General features: G+C 37.8%; 1 protein-coding gene across 2 annotated transcripts in view; it reads left to right on the forward strand.

The window, feature by feature from the left end:
• The window catches only part of LOC140228296 (E3 ubiquitin-protein ligase MYLIP-like), a 32,183-nt gene extending 12,528 nt beyond the window's left edge, over positions 1-19,655 (forward strand). The window contains exons 2-9 of one of the 2 annotated variants that reach the window (XM_072308521.1): positions 1,284-1,474; positions 3,780-3,941; positions 8,311-8,532; positions 9,368-9,551; positions 11,323-11,508; positions 12,307-12,519; positions 15,410-15,529; positions 16,353-19,655. In XM_072308521.1, the coding sequence (XP_072164622.1) occupies positions 1,284-1,474; positions 3,780-3,941; positions 8,311-8,532; positions 9,368-9,551; positions 11,323-11,508; positions 12,307-12,519; positions 15,410-15,529; positions 16,353-16,493 (1,419 nt within the window). In that variant the 3' untranslated portion in view covers positions 16,494-19,655. The remainder of the gene's footprint in view (positions 1-1,283; positions 1,475-3,779; positions 3,942-8,310; positions 8,533-9,367; positions 9,552-11,322; positions 11,509-12,306; positions 12,520-15,409; positions 15,530-16,352) is intronic. The other variant, XM_072308522.1, reaches the window with a different exon arrangement.
• The last annotated feature ends 540 nt before the right edge of the window (positions 19,656-20,195 follow it).

Consider the following 20,195-nt stretch of genomic DNA (forward strand, 5'->3'; position numbering starts at 1 on the left):
TCTCTTGAGCGGTATTATTGCAGGATGAACATTTTCTCTGCCACCCTAGGGGCTGCAATGAAATGCAAACACGCACACATAATGCTCCTATTGTACTTGCATACATTGTATGAGGAGGAATTGTTCCTGAATATTCAACTTTTCACTGCTGGGCTCTACTTGTATTGAGATCGTGCATTGACCCAGTAATACAGTATTCATCGCATAATCGGGCATCTGATAATCGGGAACCTCGCTTAAATGACATACGCTTCCCAGAAACATTTCCAATGCATGTTATTTTCACTGGATAATCGGGTGGGGACCTCTGATAAACGGGACAATTTTTCTTCAAGCGATCTTTGATTTTGTTGATATTTTACACAAAAAATCTACCAAAATACCACAACAATATTTCAAAGATTCCCTATCCGTTGTCGATGACATCGAACTTACAAAGCAAGCTTCGGACTGGTGTGTTTTGACCTCCGTCCATCCAGTACACGTACATGCATAGCCACGAAAGCGCCGTGTATTAGTATCCATGCCATTGCGAAACACATGCTTTCGCGAACATTCTTCTCCCCTACATAATAAGCAAAGCCATGTGCAGGGAGAGCTAGAGGGTCGCGCCGAGGGGTAGCGTGGTTGTGTATTCATGTACATGTACAGTACGTCAGTATGCATGTGTGTGTGTGTGTGCACTACATGTCGTATGCCGTTAGTGTATGGTGAGTACTCATCGCGAAATCGGGCACCTCGCTTAAAGGGGCCGTGTTTGCTACTCCCAACCTGTCCCGATTATGCGATGAATACTGTATTGGTTTTGTATCGACCAGAGTTTTCCAGTATCAGATTATAGATTACAGGTTTTATTTTGAGAATTCTTAGAATTATGGGTGGAAATTGGAATTCCTAATTTTCGAGGCAGTCACAATGTCACATTAGATCAAAACTGTGTTCTGGTTTTTTTTTTTTTTCATTCTATACAAATATGAAAAGCTGGAGTTCCTGACTGAAATTGTGAGAAATTATCAAATCAAAATCATTAGGGAAATTTCAGGGACATTGTAGCTTATTTAGCAAAGTGGGGATGGATAAGCATCTCTTCAGAAGCAAACATTGTGCCATATAAAGCCCAATTTGCACTGCCGGTGTTTTAACTTCACCACTTTCCCTATCATATCTAGGTTATTTAGAGAATTGAGAACAGTAGGTATGGCCCGATGGGTAACTATGTAGAAATGTCACTTCAGTGCAATAGACCCTTTATTTATTCTGTGATGTTTTATTTTGTTCTCAAGGTATGTGAAGACCTCGGCCTCCTGGAAAAGAGCTACTTTGGGCTCCGCTATCGCTCCAAGCGTGGGGAGTTGCTCTGGTTAAATTTGAGGAATCCTCTTGGAGTTCAACTGCGAGGGCGTTCTCCTCATCGTCTCAGCCTCCAGGTCAAATTCTTTGTTTCTCCTCAAGAGCTACAACAACCAATCACGAGGTAAATACATTTTTATTATGTCTTGGCTAATTGGCCTAGATTGGCCTGGAATTAATGTCAAAGAGTGTAGGGGTCACTCGATCCCTTAGTCTTTTTTTTTTTTTTTTTTTTTTTTTTTTCACAACAGCCATCATGTGGGACTGTCATATTACAGTATACATGTGTCTTCATTATTACCTCCACCAAGGAAGGAGGTTTATAATGTTTGTTTTTTTTTCTCTGCATTGCTTTGTCTGTGTGCAAAATAACTCAGAGTTGTCAACGGATTTAGATGAAACTCACAGGAAAAATTGGTATTGACACAAGGAACAAATGATTAAATTTTGGTAGTGATCTGGGAATTTTACTGAATTTTTGAGGGATTTTTTGTATGTTTTGGCTAATAGGGTTAATGAACTTGGGGAGTTCAAGCTGCGTGTATTTGAGGCATTTGCATACAGTATACTATACTAAAGTGTGTTCTCTGCTCAGTGAGCCACGAAGCAGGAAGCTGATGAGGTAAACACTCTGTAGCTTCTGTACCTATGCCAAGGAGGTTATGTTTTTGCAGGCATTGGTTTGTTTGTTTGCTTGTTAGGTTTGTGTGTCTGTGTGCAAAATAACTCAAAAAGTTGTAAACAGATTCCGATGAATACAGGAAAAGCTGATTATGACACAAGGAACAGATCATTAAAATTACAATACATGTACAGTGACATTTGACAGACAGTACTAGTAGTATAGGAAACAGACAAACCAATGCAACCAAATCCATATATATAAAAGTTAAATGGCTAATTATCAAATACTACAAGATGTAGGGCCAATTTTTTGGTACTGTGTATTTTCAGTTTTTCTCACTTTGCTTTGATATTACCCAAACACACATGTAATCTAATTCCAAGTAACTTCCTCACAGTGTTAGGTATTCCTTTCGTGTTTGCATTGTATTTACATAATCCATGCTTTAGATTTATGCTAATCTACATCCCTGTGCTGTTACCACCTTCGTCAAGCAAACTGACTTCAAAGAAGCATATTTTGAGGAAGCCACATTATGGCAGAGGCTTTACTCCCAGATTAGAGGAGGATTAAAGGGAAGTTGCCCACAGTTGAGGTAGTAGCCTTTTCTACAAAATTCCTGTCCTTGTGTGCAATTTACAATTCCAGGCTTTATTCTAGTGTCTTACTTGGCCAAGCATGATTTCCAGTTTGACTTGGCTAACCAAGGATGACTTTTGGCACGAGCGCAAATACAGTACATGTAGAATACTTGCTTTTGTGTTATTATTCGAGAAAAAGCAAACCAATGATTACTAATCTTCTTGATCTTTCATTGATAGTGAATTAGAGGATTAGGAAGATATAGCCTTAAATGTTAAAAACTGCTTTTACAGAACATGATTTATCAAAGCAAGTTATTGTGTGTGTACAATGTAGGGCTATGTGTCTGTGTTTGGTATTTCTGTATTTTGTTGTCTGATACATGATGATAGCTTACAGATAAATACAGATAGTCCAGATTCTCTGGACAAGTATCTAAATGAAAATATAACACTGTTGCAAATTGTAATCAATTTGAAAGTGAACCTTTGAGTTGAAAAAAGAAGAAAATAATTGATATAATCTATTTGATTTGCAAATTAGGGACTGTGATTCGGTCTTCTCTCAAATATTCTGTTAGGGAAATAAAGACAAGTCTGGGCAACTTCAAATTGATGAGATTGTGCAAGACAGCAACAACAACTGCAACCCCCCACCCCCCCCCCCCAAAAAAAAAAAACAACAACAACAACAACAAACAAACAAACAAAACTAATGTATTCTTAAGTGATAATCTCATGGAAGAGCAAGCCAGAACATTTCTACAAACATCTGTAGTAGCATTATTGAAAGAAATTTGCTGCCCAGGCATCATCTCATCTAATACGTGTAGTCGTAACATGTTGGTGTATTGTAAGTGACGTACATGTGTGATTACTCACTGCTGCAGGGAAAGCAAAGTAGATCATCTCATCTGGTCAGTGCTTGCCTTCATATTGCCCCAAGCAGAGGGCCTCAACCGATTTGGATTCCTTTTCCCTACCATTACTATCCTAGGAACTCACTTGCTATTTTTTCTTTGAAGACTTTTAAAGTGTTGTTTACTTTTGTATTGCATGACTGCATCATAGTTGTGCTACAGTTAATAAGTGCCTGTTGGTATAAAGTTTCCTTTTTCTTTATTTCAAGGGAGAAATTTAACCATTTGGAATGATGTGATTTGTTTCTCGCTTAAATGTTATGAACCTCAATGAACTCTTCTGATTCTTTGTCCTTTTGACAGACACATCTACTACCTCACTCTCAAGAACAGGCTTCTCTTGGGTCACTATGCTGTGAGCCAAGAAGAAAAGATCAAGCTCTTTGGATTGATTGCTCAAGCAGAACTAGGAGATGCAGACCAGGCTCTTCCAACCCAGTACCACACCATTCTTCCAGACCTCAAGTGAGACATTCATTCAGCTGTGGGTACTCCACCCGAAAGAAAGAGACATCTAGAGTGAATGCGCAAGTGTACACACACACTCACACACACACACACACATACATGCATGTATTATAGCGCACATAGATACAAATCTGAACTTTGTCGCCCCTTTACTATTCATGAGTGAGGGCATTGAACAGACTCAATGGCTTGAATCTATACTTTTCTTTTAAAGCTGGAGATTTGTGAATCTCCTTTATCATTCAACAATGTGACATTAGCTCTCTGAAAAGGCATTTCATCCATTCATGCTGTCAAATGCTGAAAAGTATTTTAAACCTTCGTGTCTTGACAAATGGATTTTACTAAAAAAACAAGGAAAGATCATGTGAAGAATATAATTTTGTAGTCCATTATTTCAGGGCTACATCTGTGTAGATAATCACTTCATTTGGTTCTCCTGTTTTTCTCATATTTATCACTTCATTTGGTTCTCCTGTTTTTCTCATATTTACATTGATTTTTTTGGTTGAATTTATTACCTCCACCATAGGAGGAGGTTATATTTTCATCAGGACTGGTTTGTTTGGTTTGTTTGTTGATTGATTGGGTGGTTTGTCTGTCTGTGTGCAAAATAGTTGTGAACAGATTTGGATGAAACTTACAGGAAATGTTGAGAATGACACAAGAAACAGATGATTAAATTTTGGTAGCGATCTGAGAATTTTTATGGATTTATGAAGAATTTTCGATATTTTGGCAGGTACATGTACGTAGGGTCATTGAACTTAGGAGTTCAATCTGTGCATTTTTGTTAGTTTTGCATACGCGCGCTAAAGTGCATGCTCTACTTTCTGCTAGGGCGAGGAGCGCTGTGCAGCTGAGGGTTTATGATGCAACAAAGGCTTCTATATTGGGGAATTGGGCAATTTTGACTGATTCCTATGGAAGAACAAGATCAGAAGTGAAAATGTGCTGCTTGGCGGAGGCCTGTGCTCTCAGAGTGCTTCTCTAGTTATTCATTGACAGTCTCCTTGATCAAAGGATTAAACTCTGCGAATGCATGTCACCTTTATCACAAAACCAGTAAAAGGCTTCTACACCAAATGTTTGCCTGTAGGTCAGATTTTTAAATCTTACAATGGTTTTAACTCATCAAAACTGGATGTTCCTATCCCCTGAAATTAAGTAGCTGAAAATTCAATGTATGGAGGCAACTTCTGAGATGAAGGTCTTTGAAAAGTGGGGCTTGTTGTAAAGTGTGCTGACTTGCTCCTTATTGTGCAAAGGACAAAAGAGGGATTTAAGACTCTATAGCAACTGCTACTTGAAGGGATGGAGGAATTATCAGATTATCCTAAAACTCAGTGCAGGCACATCCTACCCATGGTTATATCAAAGTACCAATAGTATTGCAGACTTGTAGGTTAATACATTGTATGTACCCTGTCATGCACCTCTTGAGTGGAAACAGAGAAACCAGTCTTGAGAACCCAAAATGGAAAAAAAAAGAAACAAGAAAGAAAGCAAGAAATGCATGACTTGTTTCTCTTTGCCCTAGTGTTCAGATGTAACCATGGAGCTACTAGTAGCTCCATGATGTAACTGAAAAAAGGAACTTTCAGAAAATACCAAAAATTAGTGAAATAAAGTTAAAGACAAATCCAGAATGAACACTGTCAGGCCTCTTGGAGAATTAATGCAAATTTCTGTCCTTTTTTTTTTATTTTTAAAAAAATCTTTTGGGTGTTGTGCTACATTGTCACAGGTATATTTTCACAGTGCATTTTAGATCCCAGTTTTGCTGGAGAGTTCTTGTATAAATGTTGTGGAGAGCCCATGTACCGGTATTGAAATGTCAGATTTTTTTTTTTTTTTTTTTTTTTTTTTTTTTACTTCACAGAATTGGAAAAGGAAAGCTATTTGTAACTTAGCTCATTGTGATAAAATGTTACGTTACTTTTATTGTTAAGTGTTTTCAGACATATGTCCTGACAATAAGAACACAAAGTCAGGACAATAGTACAACTTTGTGGTAAAAGGCATTGAAGCATTATACAGACTGTGTAAACTAAAAAGGACACTGTAGGTCTCTATATTAACTCTTTAACACTAAGAATTAACTAAGAAATCTGGTTGCATTGTTTCTCATTCAGAATACTGACCCAGATCCAATACTGAAAGTATGCTTCAAAGAGGTTCCAGCTGAAACCTCTGTTGTTGTTTATCAATTATACAGCACTTAGCATGATATTTCAGGTGCAGGTCTGTGTGTTTCATACAACAATGCACATAGATTGGAGGATTAAAGTTAACTTGAACATGGTGTAGAATTGCCCATTAGATACTGTTTGCCATTTTTACCAGTATTTTCTCAATCCACAGCCACTTGTTCAAAGCTGAATTATAAACAATAAAGTACAGTTTATATACTGTTTCTGATTTTTTTTTAATGGATGCAACAAACAGACAGTATGTATTGACATATTCTGATTAATTTCTGTTGAGAAGAAAAAAGTCACACGTCTACAACATGCACGTATATCAATACTCCAAAGTGGCAATAGAATCACCCTCATGTATGTGATTCAAGCTTGCCCATCGACTGGAAAAAGAGATCTTCCCTGGTGTGAAATGGGCCCAGCAGGTGGTCGAGAAATCAATCATGATTTGTCAGAGGTGTGAAAGCCTGTCGGTGTCAGTGACACGCATTAGCTTATTTTTAGCTCAGCCGATACCATGCACACACACTTTATGTGACTGTTCCCAAGCAGAAAGGGATCTTCATACTGGCCTCATATGTACAGTTTTATCATCTTGGGTTCATCTCAATGTAGTGAAATGAAGATACGCTGATCTATTTGACCTGCAGCTTTTTCTGTAGTGTATAGATATTTTGTAGGGTTTTAAAGGAAGCTGTATGGTCAAGAATAGAAAAGTTCATGCGTAACTGAATAATATATGCTATAATTAATGCCTCTGCATCTGGAAGAGTGGGGGCAGTGGCATGGTTTAGGTTGTTTGTTTTTTGTCTGTCTGTCTGTCTGTACCTGTACAATACAATTTACAGAAAAAAATATATTTTATCCAGGTTTCTCTCAAAGGTATATATGCACTGATTAGAGTTTGGGCAAAGTCCATTAATGGCATAATTTACCATTTCTAGAATGTGAGTTAGAAATAGAAACAACTGTAAAAAAATTGAATTTGTGTAATCGATGTTGAGTATTGTTAAATACACAAAATGTGAACAATAGATTTGATAAAAATGTTTCCAGACTAAACCGTCTACAGTTATGGTTTATTAAGGAAAATGCTAATATCTCCTTATATTTTAGGCTCTATTGCAACAATTTTATATGGTAGGATGTTTTGTGATACAACAGACCTGCACATATGCATCAAGTGTGATATTTTGAACATTGCTAAAATCACTGCTCCCAAAGGTAAACATGACTTTCAAGGTTAAAGGACAAAGATTGCTGATTTGTGTATTAATAATGTAGGTTTTAAAGCAGAGTCAACTCAGTTGACTGTTTCTTGCAGTCAGTATTGCCCTTGATTTCTTCTTTTTTTTTGGGGGGGGGGGAGGAGGGAGGGAGGTTGGTTAGAGTAGGAGATGATGAATGATTAGTAGTATACTTCACAGTGTGTTATCACCACAGTGTGTGAAAGATTTGCATGATGGTTGGGAATATTGTGGGAGACCACCTACTCCTATCCTGTTCTGTGCTTGTTGGCTTACACTAATTGTGTGACAATGATCATATACCTGAGAAGAGAATGACTTACAAGATGGGCAGTTATTTTGTGTGTATTGATTTATCACAAACTACATAGATCTGTGAATGACCATCAAAGTTATCAGTCAATAAACTTGTTTTTTTTTTTTTCCACTTAAAAAAATGTCAACTCAGAATGAGCAGTTACGGAAGGCATATTATGCCTAGTCAGTAATTATAATGATAATATTAAAGTAGTCTTTCTCATAGCGCATTTTGAATAAACTGATCGTTGTGCTTTGCATCCAAATTCGTCCCATTGGCAAAGTAAAAAAGAGTATAAAAAGTATTTCAAATTCTTTTTGAATATTAAAACCAAGTGTGATGAGCTGAGTTCCTTTGGCAAGGTATTCCATGCCTTTAGCCCACAAAGTAAGAAACTATGCTCACCAGCCTTAGTTTTAAATGAACACGTCATGTATTGAAAATTATGAAATAATGAATTTTGAAAAGTTGAAAATAATGAATAATGAAAATTATGAAAATAATAAATAATGAAATTATGAAATAATCAATGTTCTCATCACCCATTCCTGGGGTAAAATTGTCAATAAAGTTTTTGTAGTAAATTGTACATCAGTGATCCCAATTGGTTTTTTTCCCAGTGAGGAGACACTCAGCCATGTCTTGACAGTCCACCGGGAGATCTCATCGGAGACGATGACACCAACCTTCTCTGAGATTCAATTCATCGGAGCGGTCAGCAAGCTGCCAGGGTACGGAGTGGAGTATTTCCAAGCCGAGACCAAGGAGCGAGAACCAGTTGTGATTGGAGTGTGTAATACAGGCCTCCAGATTCTATCACAGAACAGAGAGCTAAAACTCAGGTATGTGTTGTCTGGTTAAATGTACAAGGAAAAAAAAATGGAAAACATCAAACAAGAATCAAGAAAAGTGCTCCAGAGGACCAGGATACAGCTCTGATTTACATGTATATTAGGAAATAGATTAAACTTTGTTTGTTTTGTCTAGTACTGTATGTGAGAATAGTGGGTTTATTTTTACCCAGACCATATGCTCGTGTGCCAGCTCAATCCATAGCTATCCTTTGGGAAAGGGACATCCATTTTGCAGAAAGGTAATACATGTTGGCACCAGAAATGTATCTTTTTGACTAGATAGATAGATTTAGTAATGTAATATACTGCTTTTGAAGCTCTTGAAGTGTGGAAAAATTGGGTATGAACTCATCCGTAAATTTTGATTGAAGCTGACAAAATGTGAAGAGAGATTAACATTCCTTGTACACGGCTTGGAAAGCCCAAACCTGTGAGTCCTGCAATTTGCATGTCTTATTATACAAAATGAAAAATTAGTTCATTACTATACATGTATGATGACAATGAATGAACAAATTGCTGTCAGGTAGGCATGGATGTTTCACATTTATGATGTGTTTGATCAAGACATTTATTGCAACCAAAGTATACCATTTGTAGACCATCAGGATGTAGGTGTAATTTAAGTATATTTGTTCTATTAATACAGCAGCTTGCAATTGACTTGTCACATTGTACATGCTTGAAGGAAAATTCAAAGTATTAATCTTGCATGTTAGATGAACTAAGCTGTGGTAATTTTGCTATTAAAAATCAATTTCATGTGAGTTAAAGTAAATCTATTTCCATCGTTCACACAAGTGATATTGTTATTTCCCTGCAGCATCAAATATGAGGACATCAGCAAAGTCTCCTATCATCAGAACCACTTCTCAGTCCATTACTACCGAGCATCGGAAGGCACCGGGATAGAAGATGTCATTACAGCACTCAAGTTTCGACAATCATCACGGAAAATTGCCCAGGCTCTCTTCCGGTCCTTCACAGAGTCACACACCTTCTTTAGGGTAAGAATTTTTACACTGAGAGAGAGAGAGAGAGAGAGAGAGAGAGAGATTAGGGGAGCATTTCTGTTATGAAAAAAGTGCTACATTTGCAAAAGTTGTAAAATCATGGAAAAAGTACTGTGTATCTTGAAGTTGCAAGCTTGTAATATGGATTTAAACGCTGTAATTATGAAAGTTGTTCACCTGTGATTGTTTCTGTTTTGTTTTTCTGTATCATGTTGAAATTGTTTCTATTCTTCCTTGCCCTAGCCTGTACTACAGTTGTACATATGTGACCCGCTACAACAAAAGGATCCTAAAGTCGCTGACAGCTGAGCCGCGAAAAATAAGTTTGAAGTCAGATCATTAAAATTGGTCAAAACTAACAGATTTCTGTTTTTGGCATAATGTTGTAGTCTAATGTTTTGTCTATCATCTGCCGAAATTTCAAAGCTAAATGATCAAAGAAAAGGCAAGAAATCAAAGTTTTTCTGGGCCTTGATTTTCCGGCTTTCAACGTAACAGAAACGTGTCCGAAGATTCGGATTTAGCGCCACAGGTAGACGCCGCCCCTAGAAAGAAGGGAGTGATCTTATTGGTCAGTGCGTGGCAGCCTGATTACTGATTGGTCGTGCGTAGACCGCTGGCGCTAAGCTTGAACGAACATCGCGGAGGTTGCTAGGAGCATACCTTCTACTTGTATTGTCATGCGATGAAAACTGTCTCGTCTCCCCTTGATCGTGATAGCGTTGGAAGGAAAACTTTGAAGGCGTTTTTCTCGAAACTCTGATTTCCTCAACCACTTGACATGCAATAATAAAATCATCAATATCTCCGCAACCTTGTACTTTTATGAGTTGTGTTATATATGAAATTAAAGGAAAAGAGTAAGGGAATTATGTCATGTCATTTTCAGAAAATTGTCCCTCCCCCGACTTTCAGATCCTTTTGTTGTAGCGGGTCACATATACTTTATACATATACTTTATATGTGTAGACCGGTGATAACAGTGCTGTCATCTTGATATAAATAAAATTTGAACTTTTGCCTCAGTAATTTCATTGTCTGCTTTGCATTCTGCCTTTACTGTGCAAGTCCCATAGGTTTAACACCATTTTTCTCAGTCCTCTTAATATATTCCACTCTACCTTAGTTACCCAGGTGTACATTGTAGCTCTGCCTCTTTCCCCCTTCCCTTTCCATTTTACTTTCTTATCAATTATTGTTGGATATACATTATAGACTGTCCCTCCTCAGTGTTTCCCAGCCATTTCTACTTAAAAATAGATAAGATGAAATCCTTTTAACCTTGGCCACGTGTGCTTAGGGCTGAAGAGAGCAGGTGCAACTGGTTTTTGTCCATTGATTTGTCTCCATCACCCAGTGGTAATCATCCATATTATGTAAACTCTTGACATTTGTTTGTTGTTGTTCTCGTTGAAAGCCCATTTGAAGGTTGAAACCAACATTAGCTGGAATCATTCTCATTAGCAGAAGATACAAAGTGCTTAAATGTTGCAGATGGCTGTAAGGCGTAATACCGGTATGTTGGTGAGGGGTACATTGTTGAGAGTATTGGGTATTCTCTCCTTAAAATAAAATGCTAGATGCAGGTTTATCAATACCTGGCAGAAGTCATCTTTTTTGGTCCAGGACACAAGTTAGATGTAACTTGTGATTTAATCTCACTGTAAATGTGACGCATTTGATGAGGAAATGACTAAAGCAGTTTATCACAACACACAATTTAATCACTTGCCATGCTATTCTTGGTTCTTTCATGTCATGCAGTGTGAAAGTGTGGAGCGTGTGGTAAGGCAGCAGCATTCCCACACAGGATTCGGTTCCTTTCTCGTCCTGGTGCGGCCAGACACCAACCGTGGCAAGGTGTATCGCTTTGACGTGGGCCACACCCGACGACAGGCCTATGACAGTGCGTGGAGGAAACTGCATCCTGGACACAGTCCTGTACAAGATGTATGTGACTTAAATCTCTGCTTTGTTTTGTTTTGTTTTTTCTATTTTGTTTTGTTTTGTTCCTTTTTTTTTTCAGATATATGCTTGCTTGTTTCTGTCAGCTGATTTTATGCCACTTTTTTAGACACTCATCATATGTACAAGTACATGTACATGATATCTATCCCAAACAAAGCAAAATGTCTACTCTAGAATCACTGTTTGTGCATTAATCAAGCATTCCCAATCCCAATCAGCAGAGCATACATCCTGTTGCCCAACCACACCCCCAAAATAATGTCAAAACAAAACAAGACATACAAGGCCAAAGTCCTGCATACTGTACAATGTATGTCTGCACAGGCTTGCAGGCAAAGTGTTTCATTTCAAACTGAGGAAGTTTTGTCTGTCAGCATCTTTTGAATCCTGTGACTTCATTCAAACAATTTCCATGCACACAATTCCTCATCCTTTTGTAGTTGTTTTGTGGAGAAGCAGTGATAGAGATGTCTGTAGAAACCAGTTAGCTGCAACACTACCACAGGAGTGAATACATTGACATCCCCGACAACACATTGGATACAATTCTTCCATCTAAGTCAAATATCGCAAGTTATACTTCAGATATTAACGCAACTTGCATAATCACTTAGACCATAAAAGCAGGGAGTCATTCATCATAAAAGCATTATAACCCATATTTAAAAGGTCAAGAGTGTAATCACAACATCAACTAGATTTAGAAGCCATGTTTCCCTCAGTCGATATCCAGGACCATTTAATAATCCTGTGTCTGCTATTATTTGTTTGAAATATCAGCAACGATGGTCATTGGATCTGGAGACCTACAGCAGGCAGCATGCCTGGCCAGAGATGAACACGCTGCGGAGCACTCACTCCCAAGAGATCCTGTTGTCCCGGCAACGGACGACTGGCCACCAGCCTCAGAGCCCCGTCCAGAAACCAAATAGTGCCATGCAAGAAGACACCTCCAGCCCAGACTCCAGTCCAGAGGGCACCCTACCTCACAGGGTAAGAGTCCAGGTAGCATGCTGCAAAGTGGCCAGGTCTCTTGGATTCTGTAGAAGGTTTCCAGAAAACTCATCTATCTCTTCATGTCAAGATAAGATTACCTGTAAAAACTCATGTACGCGGCGAACTCGTTTATAAGGCACACCCCGACTTTGGGACTTGTCAAAAAAAAAAAAAAAAAGATTAGCGATGACGATGACAATTTGCGGGTGTAAAATACAACTTACCTGAGTAGACTTCCTTCTTTTGATTTCCCTCTCCATGGCTCCTCTTATCTCGTACTCAGATCACTCTGATCTTTCCCAACCCTGGCCCCGATTCCATGAATGATGGGGAAAAAAAAAAAAAAAAAAACTGCAACAAACCACAAAGCCACTTGCTGGCTGGCAGCCTGGTGTCTCTTGCAAGGTGAAGCAAAGTGTTCAAAATAAAGAATAAGGAAAAACAACGAGAGTAGATAGAGGGAAACTTGACACCCAACCATGCCAGCCAGGCCAGAGGCTGGTGGAAAAGAATTTGCATCCGTGCGTGTGTAAATTTCATGGATGGGGGCCCTGGGATTTGGAACAGGGGCAAGTAGACACTGTGTATGCTTGAGCCACATGTTGGAATTGGTGAGAGCTAGTGAGAGCTTCATGCGAGCACAATCGTGACGATCTCAAAGCTGAAGCGTTTTGTGGTCTCACGCTCCGCAAAACTGTGTTATTTCTCAAAATTCGAAAGAACTTTACCTCTGAACCATGGAGTTGCTCTGATTACTATTTTATTTTATTTTATGATCAACAGTCATTTGTTTTCTGCTTGTAAAAGACATATAATGATTCCTTTATCGAACGCAAACTTCCGTACACCATAACCGAGCCATAAACACAGTGCATGTGTTTAACACATCGGCAACATGCACAGCTGGCATGTATGGATTATCATTGGGGCAGATACTGACTGATTATGGTACAGGGTAAGGGAAACTGGAATTCATTTTACAGTTATGATTTTAAATCCACAGAAAATCAACTCACATGTTATACATCACATGTAGCCCCAGTTTGACCTTATAAAATTGGGTGTAATTTTGAATGTATGATAGAACTTTTGCTGCGATTCTGTTGTACCTGTATACACACTAGGCGCACCCCTAACTTTTCGTACTTCTGGACGCAAAAAAAAAGTGCACCGTATACATGAGTTTTTACGGTATATCAGAATCTGCTTGATGTGGGAATATATTTTGCTCACTGAGATGCATGTAGCATGAAAGCCTCTCTTTGATTGCTCTTTGGAACCTCCCCATTTCATTGGATAAATGTTGGCTGCCCTGCACTTGATAGCATACACATTTGCAGCATGGTTATTGTAGTGTTAGGAAATATAGACAGGAAAATAAAAGAAATCCTGTTGTACCCACTAGAATGCCTTTTACCATGTAGATGGTCTATTCTAATACCACTGTGTATGGGAAATACTGAGTGTGGTAAATGTAATTGCTTTATACAATGTACATTTTTTCACTTTTTGAAGCACTTAGCATTTTCAAACCTATTTTTTCATCATGGCACCATACTTTGTGTTTACTAAATATCAGATGCTTTGGTAACATATACAATGTACATGTACATCGTATGTAGGACCTTGCAACTCAGATTTATTCAAGTAGGAAACATTGTTACACAATGCCGTAAAAAAAGTTACAAGCGTTGTGTGTGTATACCTTTAGGTACATGTGTAAGAGAAACACATTGTAATTGTTTGTGGGGCTGAAGAGGAGATACCGGCAATGGGAAATGCCTTCATGGGGCATAAAAGGGAGAGCTGTGTCTTGATTTAGTTTATGTTGATGCCAAAGTGAGCACGAAGCTCACCAAGGTTCTTTTTAAAATTAGAAACTCGAACACAGTGAAGAGGAGAGGCAAGAAGTTCATGGAACATACACTCTTACTCTTACCTTTTCATTTTTACAACTCATTGTCTTACTGATTTTGAAGTTGTTGTTGTTGTATGTTATCTGTTGTCATTCATCAAAACACCTTTATATGTACCGGTATGTATTTTTTTTTTAAAGGCCATCATCGTATTCTAATCAAACCTAGCATTAATCATTGAAAGTCAAAGTTACTCAAATAGTGCAAGTGGCTGCTCTGAGGAGGTTCAGGGTCAGGACCTTATAGACTATGTTGTCTTTGAGCCAGAAGCATTACAGCCTACGCGTAGTTATGCTGTACATGTGTTTAGACATTTCTAGAGGTGAAGAATGTCCTGTACCTTTAAATTCTTGATGACATTGGCAGTGGTTGGGCCAATAAAGGGATAAGAGGCTTGGATGAGGTCCAAGTACTATAATTAACATTTCATCAGTTCTTCACTTTGTGAGTGCATGATGAGATTGTCACACATGTGGCAGGAATCAGACTTACATGTACAAAAGTGTATATGTATTTAGGTTCTATCTTGCCCCACATTATCGCTCAACTTTGTATGCCATATAAGGGCTCATATCCCCCCCCCCCCCCCCGATTATACCATGTTATGTCATTTTCATCACGTTTCGTATGTAAATAGTTCATAAAATTTTTCTCCCTCACATGAATGTGCCCTTTCCTACATTAGTGTCAAATTGAAACTAACGTCCGGCAATTTGCATGAGTATCCCTCGTGCTAGGTCTAGGACGACGCTGTAAATGTATAGAATGTTGATGTTGTTTTTTTCAAGTAGTAATGAACTGTATTTGAACATACCTTGGGGATTCCCCTCTTATGACATACAATACCTTTAAAGAGCATTGGGAACTGCTGTACATGTAAGTCTGAATTATAAGTCTAGAAGGGCATGCAGCCCTGCAGGCTTATGGTGTGTTAGTCTAGGATAACTACTCTCTTTCTGTCCTTTCCCTAGCAGTCAAGCAGACATGGTGAGGCAGGGAGTGGAAGCCTTAATGGCAAGGGCACCGACGTGGAGGTGGTGCAGAAGCTCCAGAGCCAGCTGTCTAGCCTCCAGGACTCAAGATTGTGCCAGGTAGGCCACCTGCTCCCTCTTGGCTCATGCTAGGATTAATGGAAGGGGGAAAAGCAGGAGATGTAAAGAGGAACCCTGCAAGCCCCCTTGAAATCCTTGTAATCCAGAAATGATAATTGTTGATGAACAGGTTTGATCCCCATATAATGCAACTTCTCACAGGAGAAAAAGGGAAGATATTTAATGATGATATGATATATATAATGATGTGATAATATGATAATGATTACAACGATAAAGTAACTTTCTTGTTTTGCTATTTCAGTGTGGCACAAAACTAATTACTTTATTCTTGAATCTGAGCATCACATAAAATCTACCTGTAAGTTTATTTTCTCAGAATAGTTAATGTCAAGTAGAAATAGAAAACATGCATAGTATGTTCTCGTGCTTCAGTTGCTGCTCAAAAAGATGTGAACATGCTTTCAGATGAAATGCTGTGTTGTCGCGTGAGGAAATTGTCATTCTGTAAAAGTACATGTAATATGTTATTCCACAATCCGTTGTTGAAAAACTTAGATTCTATAGAAGAAATAAAACTGTAAAAAGAGGGGGAAAACTGTCAAACAATGCATAACAAATGCATAATTGTACATTTCTTTCTTGCCTCAAAGTTCAAAATATTAACTCCTTGTGTATGCTATATGTTTGTCAGCCTCATTGTGTATCTTGTTATGGTGCTTCAACTTGTTATAGCAATTCTGTAATACCTGCTTCATGTGCTTGATCGGTTTTGCATATTTGTTCTATTCAAAATCGTAGTTTGCTTTTCCATTCTTTCTCCATCTCATGCCGGTCTCTTCTGCTGTCTCTTTAATACCAGGTTTGTCTCGACAAGGAAATGACAACCGTTTTTTGTCCCTGCGGTCACATGTTCTGCTGTGAATCGTGCTCCAAAGAGTGCAGCCGCTGCCCTGTGTGCCGAGCTGAGGTCATCTACGTCCAAAGAGTGTTCTTTTCCTGAAAGCCTATAAAGCCAAATTTGTTGCCTTAAATGTGCTCTTGCAAATGCCTGACAGATCTCTTAAAGAAGGCAGTTGTCTCAGAGACACTTGCCTGTGATTACACTTGGATGTGGTTTGTATGAATGATGCAGATGTTGCTGCTAAAAGTGAGCATATGTGAAGATTTTTGCAGACCAGTTTGTCATGGATGTCACACCCGCTTTTGTGCACACGTGGGATAATGCTGTCATAAACTGCTCTTTACACAAGTCTTAACTAGCGATAATTGCACCAAATGCACAACATCCTGTATCAAAGGTTATGCAATAAGCTTGTGTAGAAAAGATATATAAACTGATAACATGTAGATATACTTCATATCATGATATTTTTTTTAAATGAAGAGTTTATAAATATTAAAGCACTTTTTTTTTGGAGGCATTGGGTATAGCCTTTTCCCATGTTCAGTGTTATGCACCAATTTTATTTTCTGATTTTTAATCTGTCTGATGCATGTGCACACTATGTTATTATCATTACGTACACTCCACTGGTGAAAGCTAAGGATTTGTAATATCATTGAGTATAGTCACTCTTTGTGATGATATTTTGATATACACTGCACAAGATTCCATGATAATATTAGATATATGTGCTGCATATGATGGTATGTCTTTTGTATGTGTATACCCATTTAGGTACCACACATTTCTATAAAATGACAACACTTTATCACTGCCTCTTATGTTATGTTAGGTTCTTTTAAGTGCATTTCCTGTTGTTACTCAAAAATATTATCAGCTTCCCTCAAATCCCCCCCCCCAAAAAAAAATAATAATAATAATTTGATTATAAGTTAAAAGATATGAATTTACTGTATTCAGTTCCTTTTGCTGCAGAGATATGCATGACTTTCTGCACTGTGTTGCACATTGCTTGCATAACAAACACTTTCTTTCTTTGTGGAGATAAATTTTGTTGAATTATATATACATGTATACAAGATACTTTGTCCATGTAGCTGTGAGATAACCTATACATGGTAGATTCCCTCTTCAATTGCTTGTTTAGATGAGATTTCTATTCCACATTTGCCATCAGGGATTATATGCAACAAGGTTCAATGTGTCCATGAAATTGAACTCATCTTTGAAAATGTGAATGTTTGTGTGTTCCTATTGCATTTGTGAAAAGCAGTCTGTGTTGTGCACCCCAGCAAGATTTATAGGACTAAGCCATGGATCCCAAGTTTGCTTCTAAAAACTGATGTACCAATCTGGCCCACATCGTATGATGTGTAGTCCTGAAGCTACATGTAGAGTTCCTGTTTGTTTGTGTTTTTATTTACGCACTTCATTCACTTTTGCATTGTATGTCAGAATTATGACAACGAATCTGGATAACTGATTTCAGAACTCCAGCGATATTTTTGCCAACTCTATTTCCCCCCTAATATTTCAGTGGTAGTATGATTCTTATAAATGAATTTAGTACGAAAAGCATAAAAGTTTTATGTTTACATTGTCAAATCTATTATGTAACACAGATTGATAGTGATGATAATGATGATGGTGATAATGATGATGATGATGATGATGATGAAGAGTGTTATGATAGTTGTAGAAATAACTCAGCAACAATGATTCATACATGTAGCATGTCAGACAATCTGGTGAGACCCCTCTTGTCTGTAAAATCTAAGCAGTATTCTAAGCTGTATTGGCAATGTACAGCAACCTCATATCCTGCATACGGTGGTTCAGGTTTCGAAATGATTGGACAAATATCTTTTGTGTAGTGTGACCTTATTGCCTGAAAACTGTCAATGCCTGTCAACGTTCTTCTAAGTGTTGTTGAAAGCAACCCAAAAATGTTTCATATTCTTCTTTTGAATGAAGTAAGTTGGCTCTATGTGACAAATGACATTTCCATCAATTAGGATTTAAAAAAGCAAAAAAAAAAAAAAAAAAAAATCCGAAATGTGTTCTGAGATATGAGTTCAGATTAAAATATGTGGTGTCAATATGTCAATGCTATTATGATACTCTAGAATGATGCTATGCTGTATTCTGTATCATACACCTGTTCAATATTTTCTTTATCGATTTACATTAAATTCATATGCATCAGTCATTTTTGCACATTTACATGTTTAACATGTTTATGAGTAGATCTGAAATGTATTATCTAAATTTTGCATGAAAATACATATGTCATTTATTATGTATAATTCTGTCAAAACCATGGATCTGCAAGGCAATGATTAATGCATGGGAAAAAAAAAAGTATAAATATTACCTAAAGAGATATGACCGTTATTCAGTTGGTTGTTGGCAGGGGGACACAAAGTGAGAAATGCTAAAATCAGTTGACCGTTTCTTGCTAGAAGTGCATTTGCAGTCAGTAAAAGGCTACTAGATGTGCAACATACATAATTTACAGTACCACTAATATAGTTTGCACTGGTTTCCTCATCAGTTGTAGCACTGGGGGATTGATACTTGAAGTGTTATAAACAACATTACGATAGAGGTTTTATTCAAACTTTCCTACTTCTTTTAAGCTAGTAATTGGTGGTGTGCATATTCGTGATGGATCACTGTCTTCCATGTAGCTACAATGTACTTTGAAAAGAGTTTTTGACCAAAACATGAGACCATGTTATAGTGACGAATAAATAGACAACAAATCAAAATCCTGTTTGATTTTTTTTTTTCACAAACTGAATCAGAAGCAAGCCATTGAACATGACAGAAGTAGAATTTGCTACTTTGTGTAAGTAAAAATTAGTCATGATATGCATGTCTATTAAATGTCATATACAATGTAGGATCTATCACCAAAGGGCTTGATAGAGTTCCTGAACGTTGTTATCCTCTTTTTAGCAATTTAAACAGTAGTATTATTTTATTGCTCAGTGATTTGTGATTTGTCCTACTCAATATACAAGAAATCTATCTTCAAAAAGGGACAGCTGGCGACCAGATAACCAGTTTTAGGAGACTGGTCTGAAAGATAAGATGCAGCAAAGTGTTCAGGAAATCAGCCATTCAAGAAACACCGGCTCAACTCATAACACTTTTAATAGTAATGCTGTGTAACATCCAAAAAGTTTGTTATTTTAAAATATCTGTAGACTGAGATTTTAACTGGTTGTAGGTTAACTTTCCAATTGTGCAAAAAAAAAAAACAAAAAAAAAACCACCCCAGAATTTCTTGTGTCCCGCTAACTTGCCTTAGTTGGCAGTGTTCTTGACCAGTGTAATGTGGGGACAGGTTCCATATTCTGTCTGGTGTCTATAGGGTAATGCTTCAGAATTGCCTGGACCCTTCATAGCCCTCCCATTGCAACCCAATGCAGACCGACTGTTGCCTGCATTTCATTTGTATTGCAAAACTGTAACTGTCGTAATACATACATATATAGGTGATAGTGTATATCTGCATATAGTACCTTGCATTTTGTAATTTGTAGATACCTTGATACACCCTACAGTGTGTGATATTTGTTCACGCATGCACCTGTTGTTTCCACCCCACCCCTAAAGTCTTCCCCTATTTCTCTTTACTGTCATTCCATGCAAACATCATTGCCTTTGACGCCTCTACGTGCATTTGCTTTGAAAGTGTGTGTCAAATTTGTTGCAGGCGGATTTGTCACATCCAAGGTCATAGTATTGATGAGCACTACGTTGTGCCATTTCAGGACCTTCAATCTATTA

This window comes from Diadema setosum, chromosome 5, assembly GCF_964275005.1.
Source record: "Diadema setosum chromosome 5, eeDiaSeto1, whole genome shotgun sequence".
In the NCBI taxonomy this organism is placed as follows: domain Eukaryota; kingdom Metazoa; phylum Echinodermata; class Echinoidea; order Diadematoida; family Diadematidae; genus Diadema; species Diadema setosum.